Genomic DNA, 18,535 nt, shown 5'->3' with positions numbered 1-18,535 from the left:
TACCATAAGTTCAAGGTCAGCCTCACTACATAATAAGTTAAGGCCTTACCTGGACTATATGAAACCCTGTCTCAAAACAACATCAACAGAGGTAAATTGCTTTAATCAATGACCCTACACCAATGTACACACTGGAAGCACCAACTGGTTTCAAGTTAACCAAAAAAAAATGGCATGAAACTGAAAAAGAGGTAGATCAGGGTGAAGGACCTGAGAAGAGATGAAGGGAGAGGACAAGGGAGAATTTGGTGAAAACACAGTGTACACATGTATGAAATTCTCAAAGAATAAAAAATATGGTTAAAGAAATAATACAAAGCCTACCCACAAAAGGGAGTGAAGGCAAGTTGTATTACCACATACTACATATATAGTATATACCATATAACAAAGTTTGAAAATGGCTAAAATTAAATCATTTTATTAAACATGAATGATAGAACCAGTAGAGGAAGAAGAAGAAAGCAAAGAGCCAGGGGGTGGTTACAGCAGGCTTGCTGGAGAAGGAGGGCGTGGAAGAGGCAGTGGGATGGCCTAGGACACTGGCAATGGTCTTTGACTGGGTGGTGATGACTAAGTCACCTTGACTCACTAAATGGCACAGCCATTCTCTCTGCACCCTGCTTCAACACTGCCCATTTCTAAAGGTGAACTTTAAATAGTTACCACTTTGTCCTTCCTTCTCCTGATCGGCTTCAACACGAGAAACAAAGCTTTAACCTGCACCGTTTTTGTAAATTGTCCCATTTCTCCTGTGCTGTTTGTACACTCAGGTGTCTCTTGTCTGTTGGTTTGCAATGGTGTCTTAATGACCTGGATTTGCCTTTAAGTTCTACTGTCTCTTTCTGGCCTGTCTGTTTTGTGTTATTACTGACTCATTCCATCCCACAGTACCATCATCATTATGTCTTCCTAATTATGATCGTAAGGCTGGGAAAGATGGCTCACTGGTTAGCAGCACTTACCTACCGCTCGCTCTTCCAGAGGACAGGAGTTCAGTGCCCAGCACCCACATCAAGCAACTCACAGTCTTTAGTAACCAGGGAATCTAATGCCCTCTTCTGGTCATTATGGGTATTGTCACGCAAGAAAATACACAGACATAGGAGAACACCCCTACACATAATAACAGATAGATATAAATATTTTTAAACATTAAAACTATTGCTGCCACCTTTCCTTTCTCTGTGGACATCTTAATGTTTTAGCTACTTTGAACTTTCAAAAGGCACGAGCCAAACATTTGTGATTTTTCTAAGTCTTTTATGTCCCCCTTAATGCATGCCTTTCTTTTACTCTTTCCACTCTTCTTCCCCCATGGCATCCGTGGGAATGTGGAATGAACACAACTTTATTTGGCTAATGTTTGAGTCTCTCTGTGCAGCTCTGACACACACCCCTGTGCAAGGACAGAAGGCTCACTCTCAGGCTGTGAGGGGCCGGGGTGCTGTGCAATAAATAAATTACAGGCTAAAATGGCAAGTCGCACGACGATGAGACACTCAGTCATCTGAGTGGGACTGGTCTTGTGAGTGTGCGTTTCTCTTTTGTTCTTGTGGCTGCAGACAGGATATTGAACAGCAGCTGGGCTCCCTGATCTTGGCCACCGATATCAACAGACAGAATGAGTTTCTCACCCGCTTGAAAGCCCACCTCCACAATAAAGACTTGAGACTGGAGAATGTACAAGACAGACACTTTATGCTTCAGGTAAGCAACAGAAGCCATCAGCCTGGCCAAGTGAAAACACTTGGGGCTGCAATCGATGGTTTTAGCACGTTTTGAGGAGGCGCTCTAATGCGTGGGGAAGTTGGAGTGGTGACCTACTTTATTAAAAAGCTTGGAAAGAGATGCAGCTGCTAAGTGTTTTCCAAGCACAAGCAAAATCAAGGTTTCAGAAAGTGGATGGAAAAAATCTCGTTTTTCCTTGCTTGGTATCTGCCTCATCACAAAGTAACCTCGATGGAAGACTGTGCGTATCAGTAAGTGTATAACCCTCAGGCTTGGTTGCCTCTCAACTACTGTAAAGAGATGCCAATGGCCAAGGAAAGTTCAGGAAGAAAACATGTCACAAGAGGTTTGATTACTATTTCAGAGGGTGAGTCCGTGACAATTGTGGCAGGGAGCCTGGCAATGTCATAAGCGTGGTGCTGGAACAGTTGCTGAGGGCTCACATGTTGGGATGACAACAACGAGGCAGAGAGAGAGAAAGAGAGCCAACTGGGAATGGCCAAAAGCCCATCCCCAGTGACACACTTCCTCCAACAAGGCCACACCTCCTACTCCTTCCCAAGCAATTCCACCATTGGAAAGCAAGCACTCAGGTATATGAGCCTATGGGGGCCATTCTCATTCAAACCACCACAGCCTTGTATAGAAAGTTCCTGCTATACAAAAAGGAAAAAACAGTGCTGGGAGTCACATCCAAAAGGGGCAGCCTTGACCAAGAATGCCACAGCAAGGGCTCTACCCCGAGCTACCCATATCCCAATCGTTTACCATGTTCTGTGTCTTGACAGAAAGTTAATCAGTGTGACACCTATGCCATGAAAGGACTGCTTCTGTCTTCTGAGAGGATGTTATGGGAATCGCAGTGCCACCAAACCCTGAAAAGCCCTTAGCTTTCCTTCACCCAAGGCCTGGCCAGATCGGCTTTGCCTTCTTTTTTCGATACCTAAGCTCTTGCTCAGGAGAGGTTTATGGCTTTTCAGATACAAACATATACATTGAATTGAATCAAATAGTTGAATTGGATCAAGCCCAATCCTTTCTGCTTTACTCCATGGCAAGAAGCCATTATGATGCAAGAAGGGAGACATATTGGACTCAGAACTAGAAGTCTGACCCAATATCCAAATCAGAACCTTCCTTCTGCTTTCTCTTGCCTTCCTGTCCTTTTGGCATAGATGACTGCATGCCTGGATGTGAACCCTGGCTTACCTAGACAGACCAACTACAACCAGAGACTGGACCATATTCATTTATCCCAGGCCTTTCACGTCGCTACCCAAAGTACTCCATCCATACCAGGAAATGCCCTGCTTCCAGCTGTAGGAATATACCCTCACACACACTTCTCTTTTTTATTCTAATAGATTTGCCTTTATTTTTTCCTTGTTTTTATTGAGCTATATATATTTCCCCCCCACACTTCTTTCTAAACCAGTATTTGCTTACCTAAGTGCTCAAAGATTAGTATCCTACTGCTCAAAGATGAGCCAGAGGTTGACTCAGACCAACTTGTAACTGAAATATTTGGCTCTGCATTGCAAAAGAAAGTCTTGCTAACTCAACAGAATCTTTAAAATCCTTAAAAGGACCTCTGCCCCTTACCTATGCCAATACATGCACTGATGCCCCTGCTGACCAAAGAAAACAGCTGGATTTATGGCTTAGTGTCATCCAAGGCTCTCCCAGACCCAACACTCCGGTCCACTCCGATATAAGGAACTGGGTCACGGCAATGAGCATTGCTAGTGAGCAGGTCTCCTGGCAGCCGTCGCTTAGTCGCTAGTCAGGAGAACCCACACGCCTGGGACTTCAAGGTGACTCCGCTAGAATCATCACTACAGACAAATCTGAGAGGCACCTCAGATCCAGAGCCATGTACGGCAGCCCAAGAAGCCCTGACTTAGCCAGGCAAACACAAGACTCCTGGGTTTAGCATGACGTAGTACTTTGGCTGGCAGGCTGAGCTTACTTACACTAACATGTAAGCGCAAACACAATTTAAGAGATGTATGGAGATGTCCACATAAGAGTGACTTCCAGATGATTGTACTTGAGTCTGGCCAGATCCCTGCAACGAGCTGCCACAGAGGGCTGGGACAACAGATGGAACCAGACCAGGGCTTTCATTGGCCTGCCCACCTGCCCCCCAAGTCTTCTCCAGGAAGCTCTGTACCCTTAGACAGAGACTCACCTCCCTTGCTGCTATAAAATGGGAAGCTCTGATGATGCAGTTGTGGATAACAGTTGTTCCCTGAGAAGGAACTTTACAGAATGTTGGGAAGGCCTTCTGTAAACAGGGTCTTGGAACCCGAGACAGACAGGCAGACCTCCTGGGTCCTTTGGCTTGGGGATACATTCGCACCTGAGAAGGCATGCTGGGAAGGCACTCTGTAAACAGGAGTTTGGTACCGAGACAGACAGGCAGGCCTCACAGGCCTGGGGTACATTTGAAGACGCCTTCTGACTTTCTCTCCCTGCCCTGTCCTTTCTTAGATCGCCTTGAAGTGTGCTGACATTTGCAATCCGTGTCGAATCTGGGAGATGAGCAAACAGTGGAGTGAAAGGGTCTGTGAAGAATTCTACAGGCAAGGTTAGTAGATCCCACAGCCGAGGAGTTCTTTCCCCTTCCCACTTTGAACAATGATCCGAACAAAACAGGAACGGCTAGTCTGTCATGACATTTGCTCTTTCATTAACTCCGATCATCCTAACCTTTTTCTGTAACTCTCTTGTGAACCATCCAACCCTTTCATGGGGAAGAGAAGTCTAAATAAATATCACTGACTACAATGAAAGCAGGTAATAACAAGATACAATGCAATGAATGAAAGCAAGATACGCACACACAGTTATACACATACATATATACATGTATGTATGTATGATAGACAGTTCAGTTTTTGCCCTGACCTTCTTTTAATGAGCTGAGTACAGTCTAAAGGCTAAGCACTGTTTGGAGGTCAAGGTCTTCCATCCTGAGAGAAGGATTTGGAGCCTTTTGTACGCCTTTTTCTCAGGTTCTTAAAGTTTCCAATGAAATAGCTCAAAGTTAGCCAAGAATTGAACTAAATCATTTGAATATAGTTTCAACAATAACAAATGCGAATATTTCTGTGAAAAGACAAATGGCCCTAAGGTAGGGCATAATTTTTCAAAGATCGCCTGCCTTCAGAAGGCAGGCGGTAAATTAGCAAGCAGAATCCCGACGTTGAGTGGGATGTAGACATTTAAACACAGCCTTGTTTCTTCGGGCTGGGTTTCAACATTCAGGATGTTTGTTCGGGGATCAGCAGTGCCCTCATGCTAGTGACAGGATCAGGTTTAAGAGGCTGGGAACAAATAAAGCTTAAAGTGTCCCACGTACCAGCTCCTCAGGGAGGTCAAACAGCAACCGTGAGCCTTTTGGAAAAATGTCCACTGAGAGATGTGTCAAAGGCATCGTGATGGTTCTGAAGACAGAAGACAAAGGAGGGAGGAGTTCACACGGGGCCAGAAGGGTTTGCTCGCTGACACTCTGGGAGCGAAAGTGCTCGTGGAACTCTTATGACAAGCATCCAGCATGAGTCATTGAAAGTTCAAAACTCAGTTCTAGTTGACCGAGACATAAAGTCTCCGCTGAGGTCAGAACAATAGGGAGCACGATGAAGCTGGAGCAGAGAGCTTTCAGAGTAAGCAGGGTGTGACTCACGGTGTGATGCATAAACTATGGAAACAGCAGCGGGAGAGGAGGCGGGGGCTACAGTGTTGAACATCGAGGTTCTTCTCTGCCCCACTTGCTTTTAATTCAGTCACGTGCTGCGGTTGGTGTCAGTTGTGGTTCAACCCTTTAACTTGCTCATCTGACACTTTCCTTAGAGCTAAGCAACTTGGGGCAAGGGTCATACCACTTGGGCAGACATGGAGTTTTAAATCAAAGCTGTTGACTAAGAGGAACTCACAGCACCAAGCAATAAGGTGGCCTATAATATTTCTAGGCAAAAACTGGCCCTACTTAGATCTGTGTATGCAGCGCAATAATATGGAAAGGCCTGGAATGCTTGTCTCTGCCATCACTACAGAGGACCTTTCACACAGGCTGGAATCCCCTGGCAGACAAAGGAACTGAGGAACAGACCAGCTCATAGCCAGATCCAGCTAACAGCCTTGTCGTCCAGTAGAAGTTCTGTTTGTTTTAAGAATGCTGCTTTCTGCCGGGCGGTGATGGCGCACGCCTTTAATCCCAGCACTCAGGAGGCAGAGGCAGGCGGAGCTCTGTGAGTTCAAGGCCAGCCTGGGCTACAAGAGCTAGTTCCAGGACAGGAACCAAAAGCTACGGAGAAACCCTGTCTCGAAAAATCCAAAAAAAAAAAAAAAAAAAAGAATGCTGCATTCTGCTCACCCAAATAATCTTCAATCCATATCGAATATTCTTTTAACTTTATAGTTTCCATCATCTTAACTGATCCCATTCTGGATTTCAATGAGGGGTTTGGAGCCATGCCAACTCATCTCACCCGGCCCCTGGCAGTCGGTCTTCCATCGACGGTTCTAGACGGTTGTCTCTTTTGCTGTTGCTGTCACCGTGTTGTTGTTGTTGTTGTTGTTGTTGTTGTTGTTGTTGTTGTGATGGAGTCTTGATATATAATAGAGGTTGATCTACAAATCACAACCCATTTGCCTCAGGTTCTAGAATGTGGGCGTTGTGAGCATGGGCCACTATACCCAGGTAGGACAAACATCATGGCTATAACACATCGTTAAGCAAAGAAAATTCCTTTAGATTCAGGTTTCAGACACAGGGGAGAGGAAAATGGTAGCCTATGAATTAGGAAAATGTCAGATCCTCAGAAGGACAAAGCATTAAGAAGGTAGAATTTCTTTACATAAGTTGTGAAAAGGGATTGAGATCTCCACGATTAACCTAGTCTTTCAGAAAGGTTTTATTGAGCATCCACCTCTAGCTTTGTCTAATTGTCAGTAAAATTTACTTTTATATAAATAATTCCACATAGGGGATGTTACAGTAGCCACAAAGGAATATAGCTGGTTTACAGTGTCTACCTCCCAAATGCTAATCAGCAACATTTCTGCAGAAGAGAGACTGTTTGCTTTTTCTTTTTCTACCTTGTGCATTGGTTAGTAGAATTCCTGAAGAATACAAGTGCTTCATACTTGTCTGTTGAGTAAGAGAAGGACTAAACCAATCTCACGGGAAGACATGCAATACAACGGTAGAGACCTATCATGGAAGGGTCGCTGCCGACAAGGGTGGGACTGAGCTGGGTTTTGAAGGCCAGGCGCTGCACTCCACTTTCTAATATGCTATCTCTGAGGCTTATGTGGTAAGCTAAATCTTAATTAGTTATCATGTAAAAAGAAATTAAAATTTTAGTTCCTAGTGTGGTGGACACACTTCAAGGAGTTCCCAGAATGGACTAGGCAGAAAGCATTTCCATCTACGGAAATGGCGAGGGCACCTGCCACCAAGCCTGCCATGCAAGTTCGAGCCCCACCCTTGACATGGTGAAGAGTGAAGAGGAGAGTCTCTCCCTAATGGTTGTGCCCACCTTCTCCACTCATGCATCATGCAGAGAGAGAGAGAGAGAGAGAGAGAGAGAGAGAGAGAGAGAGAGAGAGTAAATAGTAAATAGATACTACTCAAATGGGCCATTGTTAGCGATCATTGATGCCCTTGGTTTTTACCTTTTTCAGACAAGCTCCAAGAGCCAATGGTCCTAAAGGGTTCATGGTGATTCCAAGGGAAGAAACAGTAGCCCCCAGAATAAGTTCCTCCAACATCCTATGAATCTGAATTGCCACGTGTTTCTTCTTTCTTCTTAGGTGACCTTGAGCAGAAATTTGAACTGGAAATCAGTCCTCTTTGTAATCAACAGAAAGACTCAATCCCTAGCATACAAATTGGTGAGTTGGAATCTGTTTTTTTTTTTAATGAATAGCTTTGCACCTCTACCAGGAGTCACAAATCATAAAAATAATCATAACGACAACAACCACAACAGCACAGCCCTCCAGAGATCTAAATGGCTGGACCAAGTGAAGAGTTTAATCGTGACTGATCCTTTAGATAATCCTCAGTTGAGAAATTAGAACAATTAAGGTACGGATTTGTTACAGATCCTTAACTAACTTAATACTCAGTTATAGTATTATTTTGTGACTTAGGATAGAATTAAGAATCAAGAGAAGCCCTATAGTACATACCTATAATCCAAGCACTTGGGATGATGAACCATTAAGATCATAAATTCAAATCCAGTATAGACTAGTAGCAAATTCAAAGCCAGACTGAACTGCATAGTAAGACCCAATCTAAAAAGCCAAGAGCTCAGAGGCCATGAACTCATCCTTAGCACTACAAAAAGAACAGAATCTATTGACTGGAGCAATGGCTTGGTAGGTAAAATGTTTGCTAGGCAAACTCCAGACTCACCAAGAGATTTTGTCTCAAAAGATACAGAGGAGTGGATGGGGAAATGGCTCAGTCAGTATGCCTGCCTCACGGGTACATTAGCATGAGACCTAAGTTTATATTCCCAGAGCCTACATAAGAAGCCAGGCACAGAAGCGAGCAAAGGGAAGTATCAGAGACAAAACGACCCCTGAAGCTCATTGGTCAGTCATCCTAGAAGAATTAATGAGCTTCAGGTTGGGTAAGAGACCCTGTCTCAAAAAATGGATAAATGGCTCAGGAGTGAAGAGAATGTGACTGCTCTTACAGAGGACCCGAGTTTGGTTGTTAGCAGCCATGTCCTGTGGCTCCCAACTATTTCTGTGAGCACATGCACTCATGTGTCAATGCCCAGATAAAGACACACACACACATACATGTAAATTAAAATAAAACATATATTTTTAAATTTTTTAAGAATAATTTAAAAAATAAAGGTGAAGGGCAATCTTGGAGAAACACCCAGTTTACCTCTGGCTTCCACACACACACATGCACAAACATGTACATGCATGTATAAATGCACGTGCGCACATATATGTATACACATATGTACACATGCACATAAATATACACATGTAAACACATGTACACATCCATATATACACGCACGTATGCACACAAATACACACATGTATCCACACAAATGCAAACACGGGCACACATGCAAAACACATGTACAGACATTCACATGAGTACATGAAAACACACACATGTACACACACAAATAAACAATAGTAATAAAAGAAAGAGCAGCTGATAAAGACACCCATCTTTGACCTCTGGCTTCCAACTGCATGCACAGATACCTGTGTACCCACGTGCACATGAGAACATATCACATATACAAAGAATAGACTCTAAACTAAATTGAATTGGCCATTCACAGTCTCTTCAGGGTACCCTTCCCATGTAAGTTAAGTGCCTTAGCACCCTTTCAGTGTGAGTCTTTAATCTTTATCCACAATCACTTCCAAGGGCCTGGTCCCTAGGCCTGAGATCCTAGAGCCCTGCTGTCCCCTTGTGGCCAGATGTCAGCACGTCTTCTCTCTCTACGTACTTCAGTCATGTCCTCACAAAACTGTACTCCCTTTCAGGTGTCATTTGTGGTAATCTGTTCAAGTATGTTCACATTGCATGCAGAGTGATTATTACTTTATCTAATATCATTGCACATAAGATCCTCACGCAGATCAAGTGGGCAAAATTTTACTTTCCTCACTTTAGTGAAGAAAATATTGTTGCTCTACATCTTAAATCCCTAATTCCATCTCTATGTAAAGCTAGCCTTTCTTCTGAGAGTACTTCCATCAAAACTTCAACTCTCTTCCTTACCAAACTCCATCCTTGGCTTCTAGCTCTTCGCAGCTTTGCACCTTTTCCCACAGACTCCACAGAGGCCTTCGCATCCATAGGGTTGCGGGTCTCCAAGCTCAGGGCCTTGGCATTGGGAAGGGGCATCTGCAAAGATCGCCTGAAGAAGAAGAAGAAAGTGAGAGCAAGGAGGAAGGCACACAGAGAGAGAGAGAGAACACCAAGAGCAAAGGGCAACTCAGAAACCAACAACAGAGACACAGCCTCAGCTTCCCCGAGTTTGTGCTTTAGATAGAAGCTTTTATAGGTATGGTTCCTAATTCTGAGACTCCTTATATTAAACTCTGGATAGAAAGACTCTAGCCAGGTTACCATTTATAACACTTAGAGTCATGCATTTCCCAAGCAAAAACCTTTGCACGATTAAGCATACAGCCTAGATCTGGAGGACAGGTCTGATTTCAGAGGTCTGTCCTGCTGTTGTCATGAGAACACACGTACGTGTATTTTGTCTCATCGTATGCCCTGGTTTTCAGCCTAGTAATACGTGGTTGCCATAGATACTGCCTCTAAAATGGAATGGATATTGAATGAAAACGGAACTCCTATAGCTACTACATCAGAATAACAATAAGAAAGAGAAAGGGAAGAGGAGTAGAAAACAACACCCCATTCACAAGTCTTTCCCTGCAACACATCTGCCAGCTTTGGCAGGTTCGGGTCGGGAAGTGTGACAAGGTAAATTGGGAAAATGATGAAGAGATAAAGGAGGCAAATGGATGTTGCCAGCTCTGGTCCACACCCACATACCTCTTTCTCCACAGGATCCTATACAATGTAGCTATTTTTCTGTCTTGCCCCCTCCCCACTTAAATGTCTGTTCTCATATTTTTATTGTTGTTGTTTATGGCTATTGTGTTGACTAATAGAAAAGAAGCTTATAGTTTTTTTTTAGTTTTGATAATTCCATACATGTATGCAAGGAAATATGATCATATCTACCCCTTATCTCCCCTTCTATAGCCCCTATCACACACATACCAACTTCATATCTATTTTTATGACCCAAGTTCAAATAGAGCTGCCCATATGTGCATGGATGTGGAACTACTCACCAGAGCCTGGGAAACCCAGTGGTTATATCCTTAATAAAAAAATGATTCTCCCTGCCCCAGTAACTATCCACTGCCAAAAGCAAGTCAGTATAAGTAGGGCCGAAAGATCATCTATCCCATCTCTGCACGGATTTTTACCTGACTTGACTTTGTATAGGTCTTGTGTGGGTATCCATGGCTGCTGAGTTTATAATTTGTGGTAGCCAAGTCATGGCCAGAGGATGGTATCTCCCAGCATCTCCCAGTATCTCCCAGCATCTCCCAGTATCTCCCAGCATCTCCCAGCAACCTCCCAACCTCTGAGTCTTCCATTCTTTTTGTCTCCTATCCCACAATGCTCCCTGGGCCTTTGGGGATGAGAGAGTGGGATAATAAGATAATCTCTCTCATTTAATATTGAATACTCAGTCTCTCATTCTTAGCACCCTGACTAATTGTGTCCTTCTCTGCTAACTGCTATGCACTGCAGGAGGAAGCTTCTCTCACCAAGGTGGAGAGCGGCTCAGACCTATGGGGATAAACACAAATATCTAAAAGACTATTTGATGCATGGACATTTAACAAAGCAATATGTTCTACCCTAGGGCCTGTGGCCTCTGTAGCCATGAGCTTTTGATGAGGATTGCAATGCCAGACAAGAAATTCTTTCCTGTGGAACAGGTCTCAAATCCAATCAGAAAGCAGTTAGGTAACTCGTAACATTCATGCCACCGGTGTGCTGGAAGGCACAGCTTGTCTGGCAGGTCAACATCGCAGCACACAGGAACAAGCACTGGGTTAAAAGACATCAGTCTCCTCTCTCCAAAGCTGCCTGCTTAATACTTTCTGGCACACTGAAAGCTGGCCGTCAAGGAGGAAGTTTCCGAGTTAGTTTCAGATTTCTCTATATCCTCCATCCAAACTGTGTGGTATCTTCAGCAATAGTCTTAACCATATACTTGTGGTGGGTAACCTGGGCAATGGCAATAACCTACGGGGTTTCAGAGACACCCTGGGTCATAGGTCAGTATTCCATGCCTTGTAGTGCAATTTTCACTTAATAACCCATGTCTTCTGAGAGAGGCAGTGCCCACCCATGCAGGGCAATTCCATTCAAACTCTCTCTCTCTCTCTTTTAAAGTTGTATTTTGAAATTAGACTGTTCATAAATGGGTTTCCATGAGGCTTTTTCATACACCATTTAGTTCTGGTTAAGCCATCCACTATCCCCTTTTTTTTTACCCCATCTCCCCAGGAGATAGCTCAGTGGTGAACGTGTGTATAGAGCAATCTCCACCTCTCTCTCCCCCATCCCGACCTAAAATGATACATTCCCGAGTGCGAGTCTTAGGGTTGACTTTCTACGGAAGTAGCTCACATCTGCCCAAAAGGACGGAGCACTATCCTCCCCTTCTCCCACACTTCTTCCCTCCTCTCCTCCCTCCATCATTTTACAAGATAGGAAATCAAACTCATCTCTGACTTGTAGAATCTATAGGAAGACAAAAAGAATAAAAAAGGTTTCCTTCAACCTGCCATATAAAGCCACCATCCCTCACTACCCCGCCCACCACACCAGAAGGTACAGTAAGCTCATCCCTGGAGGAGTGAGGTTGGCAGCAACTGAGGGGGCAGCCCCTCGAGCCCTTCTGATGCTTACTCCGACTTTAAAATCACTTTCCTAGCTAGAGTAAAAAGCCTTCACAGAACACCAGCACAAATCAGCGGGAACTCCACAGTGACGTCACAGGTCAGAGGTAGTGGCAGAGGGAAATGAGTTGAATATTTTTTAATGTTAGATCTATAACTGTTCTACTTAGGAAGTGGCACTTTCTAAAATTCATACTTTGACTTTGAGAAGGCTATCATTTTCCAGTTTTTTTTTTTTTTCAAAAAAAGTCAGTATCTAAATTCAAGAGTAACAAGTACTTATAGTCCACGGACTTATTAAATATAAAGTGTTAGTTGCTGGAAAAATTATTACACACAAAAACATTTGCCATTTTCTTCATGTTTCCATCTCAGTGAAGTACAGTCAAGCCTAAATAAATCCAAGTTTATGGTAATTCCAAATATTCCACACTATACAGAAAGTTATCTTTGTTTAAGAGAGCATGCTTAATGTGGAAAACACATTAGGAATAAGACAGGATTAGACCACGATGAGTGTTTGATGATGAAAAGAACAGAAACTTTATCTGGACGTGAGTGTAGAATCCGGGATCCTCAGCACTCTGGAGATAGAGGCGGCAGGGTCGCGATGAGTTCAAGACCAGCCAAGGCCGCATAATGAGACCCTGTCGGGCAGAGGCTTTGGCGGAGCTAGGAAGTCTAACATCAAACAGTCGTCCGCATTCACTAAAGCAGGATGGCTGTTTGCAGCTAGAACTCTCTATCAAAGGGGCTGGGCATGTGCCCGTTGTAGAGCATTTACCTCGCATGTGCCAAGTTGTGGGTTTAATCCTAGCTAGCACTGCTTTTTTAAAAAGTCTGCGTTGACAATGAACATTTAGAGCTCGGCATGCTGGCACATGCCTATAATCTCAGCATCCCAGAGCCTAGGCTATATAGCGACACCTTGTCTCAAAAAAAATAAAATTAAAATAAAAACAAAACACCACACATACTGGTGTCATTGAAGGCAAGACAATATGATAAAAATAATAATCTCAAAAAAAAAGTATCCCACTAGGTAACCAGAGTCAATTATGACCTAAATCACTGGTGTCCTCGGCCATTTATTTTCTCCCCTAACAGCTAGCGTTCATTACTTAAGGCAGGCGTTTTAACCATTTCACTCATGTTAAACCATTTACAAGAATGCTGCAGGCTTGATTAGTACTCCGTTCCTTTTCCCAAATGTGGAGCCTGAAGTGCGAATGTTTAAGCAGGAGCCACAGAAGGTCACTACCGGTAGTGACCCTGTCTTGTTTACCCACCTGTCCCTGGCAGAGTGCCCTGTGCGTCTCTGTCGTGTTTGTGAAGGAGGTGGGCCTGATTCTCGTGTGGTGACCTCGCGTGTGACCTTGCATGTTGCAGGTTTCATGACTTACATCGTGGAGCCGCTCTTCCGGGAGTGGGCCCGGTTCACCGGGAACAGCACCCTGTCGGAGAACATGCTAAGCCATCTGGCTCACAACAAAGCCCAGTGGAAGAGCCTGCTGTCCAAGCAGCACAGACGCAGGGGCAGCAGCCAGGACTCCGCAGCCCCCACATCTGAGACCCTGGAGCAGACGGAAGGCGCCACGCCCTAAGACAGCCGGGTCTGCAGGAGCAAGGCCATCTGAGGGACCTCGCCACAAACCCACCACTCTGGGCTTCGAATGCCACCCGCCTGCCACTTACCGCCTCCCTTCGTTGATCCAAGTGTACAGAAGCCATTGTCACCTCAGCATTAGCTGCCGAAATAAGCGGCTTCGTCTTGTCCCTGGAGCTGATCCTGGGGCTGCTGCCCCAACCGAAAAGACCGGGAGTAAGGAAGAGGTGCTTCTGCCATGTCCCGCTCTGGCCCTTGGTCACACTGACTGGCAGCAGCTCCTACGTCCAGAGCATTTTAGGGTTCGCCATCGGACCGCTGACCTGCATGACAACACCAGCAAACTTGGAACTGCAAGACTGGTCTTCGTGCCAGAGCACAAACGAGAGTGTGAGAGAAAGTACCTTCTATTTTAATAATAATTATTATTATAAAATAATAATGAATCTTTTTAACTTTTCTATTTCATGCACCAGGCAATGGGTCTAAATCTTTGGACTAAGATTACTCAGTGTACCCAAACCTGAAGAGGGGGTTCATTGTTTTGCTATTGACTCTTTGCCACTTTTAGTCAGAGATTTGGCATCTTTGCGATTTACGAAACCCCGTGTTTCCCCTCCCGGCTGGTAGCAGGTGCTGTACAGTTCATTCCTTTGCACCTCCGGCCAATCTATCTTTTACGGATTCAGTGACCTGTTTATATTCACACGTGTACACTTTCTGTAAATACCAAACGCTACTGATTCCCATGCCAAAATACACGAGTATTATGGGATTGCTACCTGTATAAACAATGGCACTGTGAACAGAATACTGTTAGTTTTAATACAAGAGAATGCATTTGTAAATATGGTATAGAGTTTATTAATATACTGTTGTTCGCAGATGAAGGCCTTAACTTTAAACATCTTTCCTCTTCCCAAAGCTGCCCAACTAAATCTTTAGGGACGTCTTTCTGAACTGCCTGCCCCGAGTCACCGTCTCTCTGCTCTCCTGCTAAGGTCACAAGCCGAAACTGAGTATCGTCTTGGAGGGGACTTTTTTTTGGGGGGGGGGGACTTCTCATGCATTCCTCTTGAGGCTGTAGTTTTTAGTCTATGGCACCAAGTATGGTTTCCTCAGAATAATGGCACCCTTTCTGCAAGATGGAGGTGACTCTCCAGTGCAGCAGTCTTGGACGCTGTTTTAACAAGCCCGCCGATAAGCTTGTGTGTATGTGACTCCTGCTAGAGAACGCGGGGTGAATCAACCTCCCAGGAGACATAGCAGGTCTCAACAGCCTCCTATGACCCTGCCATCTAACTGTCAGGGAACTCCCGGCTCCCGTGCCGCACATTGTCTGTTATGGCTACAATACCAAAGTCCCTTTGGTCCGTGGTTGGTTGGTGTGCACTTCTTTGGTGTTGATAGTAACTGGAGATTTCCTTTTTTTTTTTTTTCTATAGCTTCATGTGAACAACTGCCCAACTCTTTTAGCTGAATTTAACATTATTTAAGGAAAGAAGCTATTTCAGTTTTATTAGAGACTTTACCCTCCTAGCAGGTCTTTGTGGTTCGTTAGGCTGTAGCCAGCAGAGTCAGCTGGGGATGCTGTTGCCACTCTTCTGAGGCCCTTGGCTGGAACACCGAGTGCTTCGGCATCCTTACTCAGGCAAACTCTGCGCGTGGAGCCTTTTCTCTATGAGTTCTAGCATTGCTAATGTTAGATGGGAGCTACCAGTGCCCCCTTTCTCTTTACTGAACATGGAGCGGGAACATGTCTGCCGTGATGAAGCCACTTCTCAAGCTGATAGAGACAGCTAGCTCTCATTTCCAACGTGCCACCGATGTGGGTCTGCTTCTCCTGACAATACAAGAGAAATGTTAAAAGCTTGACTGGCCTGGAATATGTTCTTACAGAGAGATTGGGACTTGCAGATTTAAGGTTTTGGAGGGAATTGGAAAGTTGGATATCTTTTTCATTGAAGTAGGCAAGGTTGTCAGAAGGGGCGCTAAGGAAGGTATGAAGGACTTAGGAAATGGGTGGAGGATGCGTTGAAATTCCTGATATGGGTGAGAAGGGAGATGGAGGAAACTTAACACTAACTTTTGTTTTCTGTAGCAGCTGTGAACTGACTTACGTTTCTTTATGGCTATGGTATTCTGAGGGTCTGAGCTTAAGCAAGGCCTCAGACAAGATGGATGGATGGATGGATGGATGGATGGATGGATGGATGGATGGATGGATGGATTCCTGCTTCAAACCCTCCCTTGGGAAAGTGGGGCTGTAGTAGTCTGGTTTTATATATGTGAGATCATATAAAAGAAATCAATTGCTCAGGATGACAAAATAAAAACAGTAAAGAAAACATTGTGTTTAGCCAGTGAAATCTCTCCCTGGAGTTAGGGAAGTAGAGTTTGCTTACATTATGATTATATTGTGAGTTAATTAGGATGGGGCATTCTTAGTAGTTATAGGGGAAGGGTTTTCACATTGCAGCTGAGTCCTAAATAGGAGTTAACAAATAAAACTACCAAATAGCCAATGGTTCTAAGACACAGATCTAATGAAAATCGGCAGTAAAGGGGAGCATGTCGCATACATGGACGCATCTTCCTTCTGCCATCTACAGACTTGAGCTCCACGTTTGTGAGCAAAAATTAACGGTGAAAACGTTTCCTTTCCCTGTCTGCTAATGGCTCTCAGAAGAATTTAATACAAGCTGTCCAAGTAGTAGTGGAGACACGGCTCTTGATTCGTTAATTCGTGTATCACTACAGCTTTGAAGTTTCAACCTGTGAGTCCATCTAGCTCATATTTAATTCCTTCGTTGCTTGGAAATGAAGGCCTCAAAGAACTGTTTTAGCAAGCCAAAGTCAAGATCTCAGAGAGAGAAAGAGGGAGAGAGAGAGAGAGAGAGAGAGAGAGAGAGAGAGAGAGAGAGAGAGAATACATCACTGTCGGGCATGATAATCAGAGCCTACTTTTCTTTGCGGTCATTGAATAAACAGACCTGATACGTGAAACCCCGCCAACCCATAGTTCCCTGTTAGGTTGAGTAAAGCCTAGCATTTTTCTGTCTCCCCCCACCGCTTACAGCGTCCCACAAAGGGCCTCGGAGCACATCCGCAACCCCATCTTCAGATAGCCCTCCCTCTAAAACACAGCTTGGTGACCTTTTGTGTTGAATCACTGACTTCGATGTGGTTATGAGCTTGTATCTCACTGTATTCCTCATGCCTTGTTCTTTTAAGAGCCCAGAAAATTGTGTCATCTTGTGTACACATGTAAAGTTTAAAAAAAAAAAACTTGTGAGTTTTGCTCAAAATGTGACCGAAATATTCATTGGCATGTCTATCCAGATGAACACTTAAAAATAAAGATCGTTTCTTTAAACTATCACAGTATAAAAATATCCTGATTCTCCCCTGATTGACACGTCACCAGTCTACTAAATGGGAATGGTCTTGTTAGGCAATGTTCAAAGTGCACGGTAGTAAACATGGTCTGTGCAACTCCTTCCTCCAGGGCTGCAGAAACGTCTGGAAAGAGACATCACTTACTCATCTAGCACCAAGTGAGGGAAACGGGCCACACTTAGGTTCTACGTTTTGCCAGAATCCTCCATTTTTCTTACTCACATTTCTCAGGCACACATATGAATGAGGATTAAAAACTACCATTAAATAGTCTCCATACCCATCTTATTAAGATTGCTCTTCAGAATCCCACTGATTGCTGAATGTCTCCCCATATGAAAGTGAAGCTACTTTTCAATCGTGGATGCCTACAGCATAGTCAAGACCAAAAGAGAGAGCACAGTGACATCCCAAGTGAAGGTCAGACATGACCCAGGCAAGCCCAGAACCCCGGCTGAAGCTGTGAAGTGGTTGAAACGTGTAAACAACTAACGTGTGATTCAGTCCTGGCTGAGGAGCCGCCACACACCTGAAGCTGTGTGGCATATCGTGGTCTGAAAAGACTGCGTCCTTCCAGCAGGATCTGACTGATGTCAAAGAGTCGTGTTACCAGGGACTGCTTCTTTTTTGTTTATTTTGGTCAAGCTCTTTTTGGTTGCTTTGGAGATGGGGGTCTCACTCTGTAGACCTGTCTGGTCTCAAACTCAGAAATCCATCTCTCTCAGAAATCTCTCCTGAGTGAAAGCTGGATTAAAGGCATGTGCGTGGACGTCCAGCCAGGGGATGCTTCTTAAAGAATCAGTGTCAGGCCTATGACAGGGCAGATCAACCAAAGAGACCTCCTAGAGTGCAAACACTGGAGAAAAATAGGCTTCGAGGACAGAAAGGAGTTCCAGTCTCAGTGTGATGAATAATAGTCACTCCAAAATTGTGTCCAGACCATAAGACTTTTCCTAATTCTGCGTGGCAACTAAAAGAGAGTGCAGCCGGGCGGTGGTGGCCCATGCCTTTAATCCCAGCACTCGGGAGGCAGAGGCAGGCGGATCTCTGTGAGTTCGAGGCCAGCCTGGTGTACAGAGCTAGTTCCAGGACAGGCTCCAAAGCTACAGAGAAATCCAAAGCTACAGAGAAACCCTTTTTCGAAAGAGAGAGAGAGAGAGAGAGAGAGAGAGAGAGAGAGAGAGAGAGAGAGAGAGAGAGAGAGAGATTGCATACAGGAACTTATTGCAAATTCTGTACCAACTACAGCCTGCTTTTATAGGTAGATACTTCCACAGACTCTAGGGGGGAAAA

The 18,535-nt window shown here is 44.4% G+C and overlaps 1 protein-coding gene across 2 annotated transcripts in view; it reads left to right on the top strand.

Moving 5' to 3' along the window:
- Positions 1 to 17,222, top strand: part of Pde7b (phosphodiesterase 7B) — a 315,941-nt gene extending 298,719 nt beyond the window's left edge. For both annotated transcript variants that reach the window (XM_050159437.1, XM_050159436.1), the window contains 4 exons: positions 1,566 to 1,710; positions 4,225 to 4,321; positions 7,552 to 7,632; positions 13,627 to 17,222. In XM_050159437.1, the coding sequence (XP_050015394.1) occupies positions 1,566 to 1,710; positions 4,225 to 4,321; positions 7,552 to 7,632; positions 13,627 to 13,841 (538 nt within the window). In that variant the 3' untranslated portion in view covers positions 13,842 to 17,222. The remainder of the gene's footprint in view (positions 1 to 1,565; positions 1,711 to 4,224; positions 4,322 to 7,551; positions 7,633 to 13,626) is intronic.
- The last annotated feature ends 1,313 nt before the right edge of the window (positions 17,223 to 18,535 follow it).

This window comes from Alexandromys fortis, unplaced genomic scaffold, assembly GCF_014885135.2.
Source record: "Alexandromys fortis isolate MF-2015 unplaced genomic scaffold, M_Fortis_MF-2015_v1.1 scaffold_107, whole genome shotgun sequence".
NCBI lineage: Eukaryota > Metazoa > Chordata > Mammalia > Rodentia > Cricetidae > Alexandromys > Alexandromys fortis.
The sequence above is the reverse complement of the archived record's forward strand: the minus strand, read 5'-3'. Positions and strand labels throughout refer to the sequence as shown.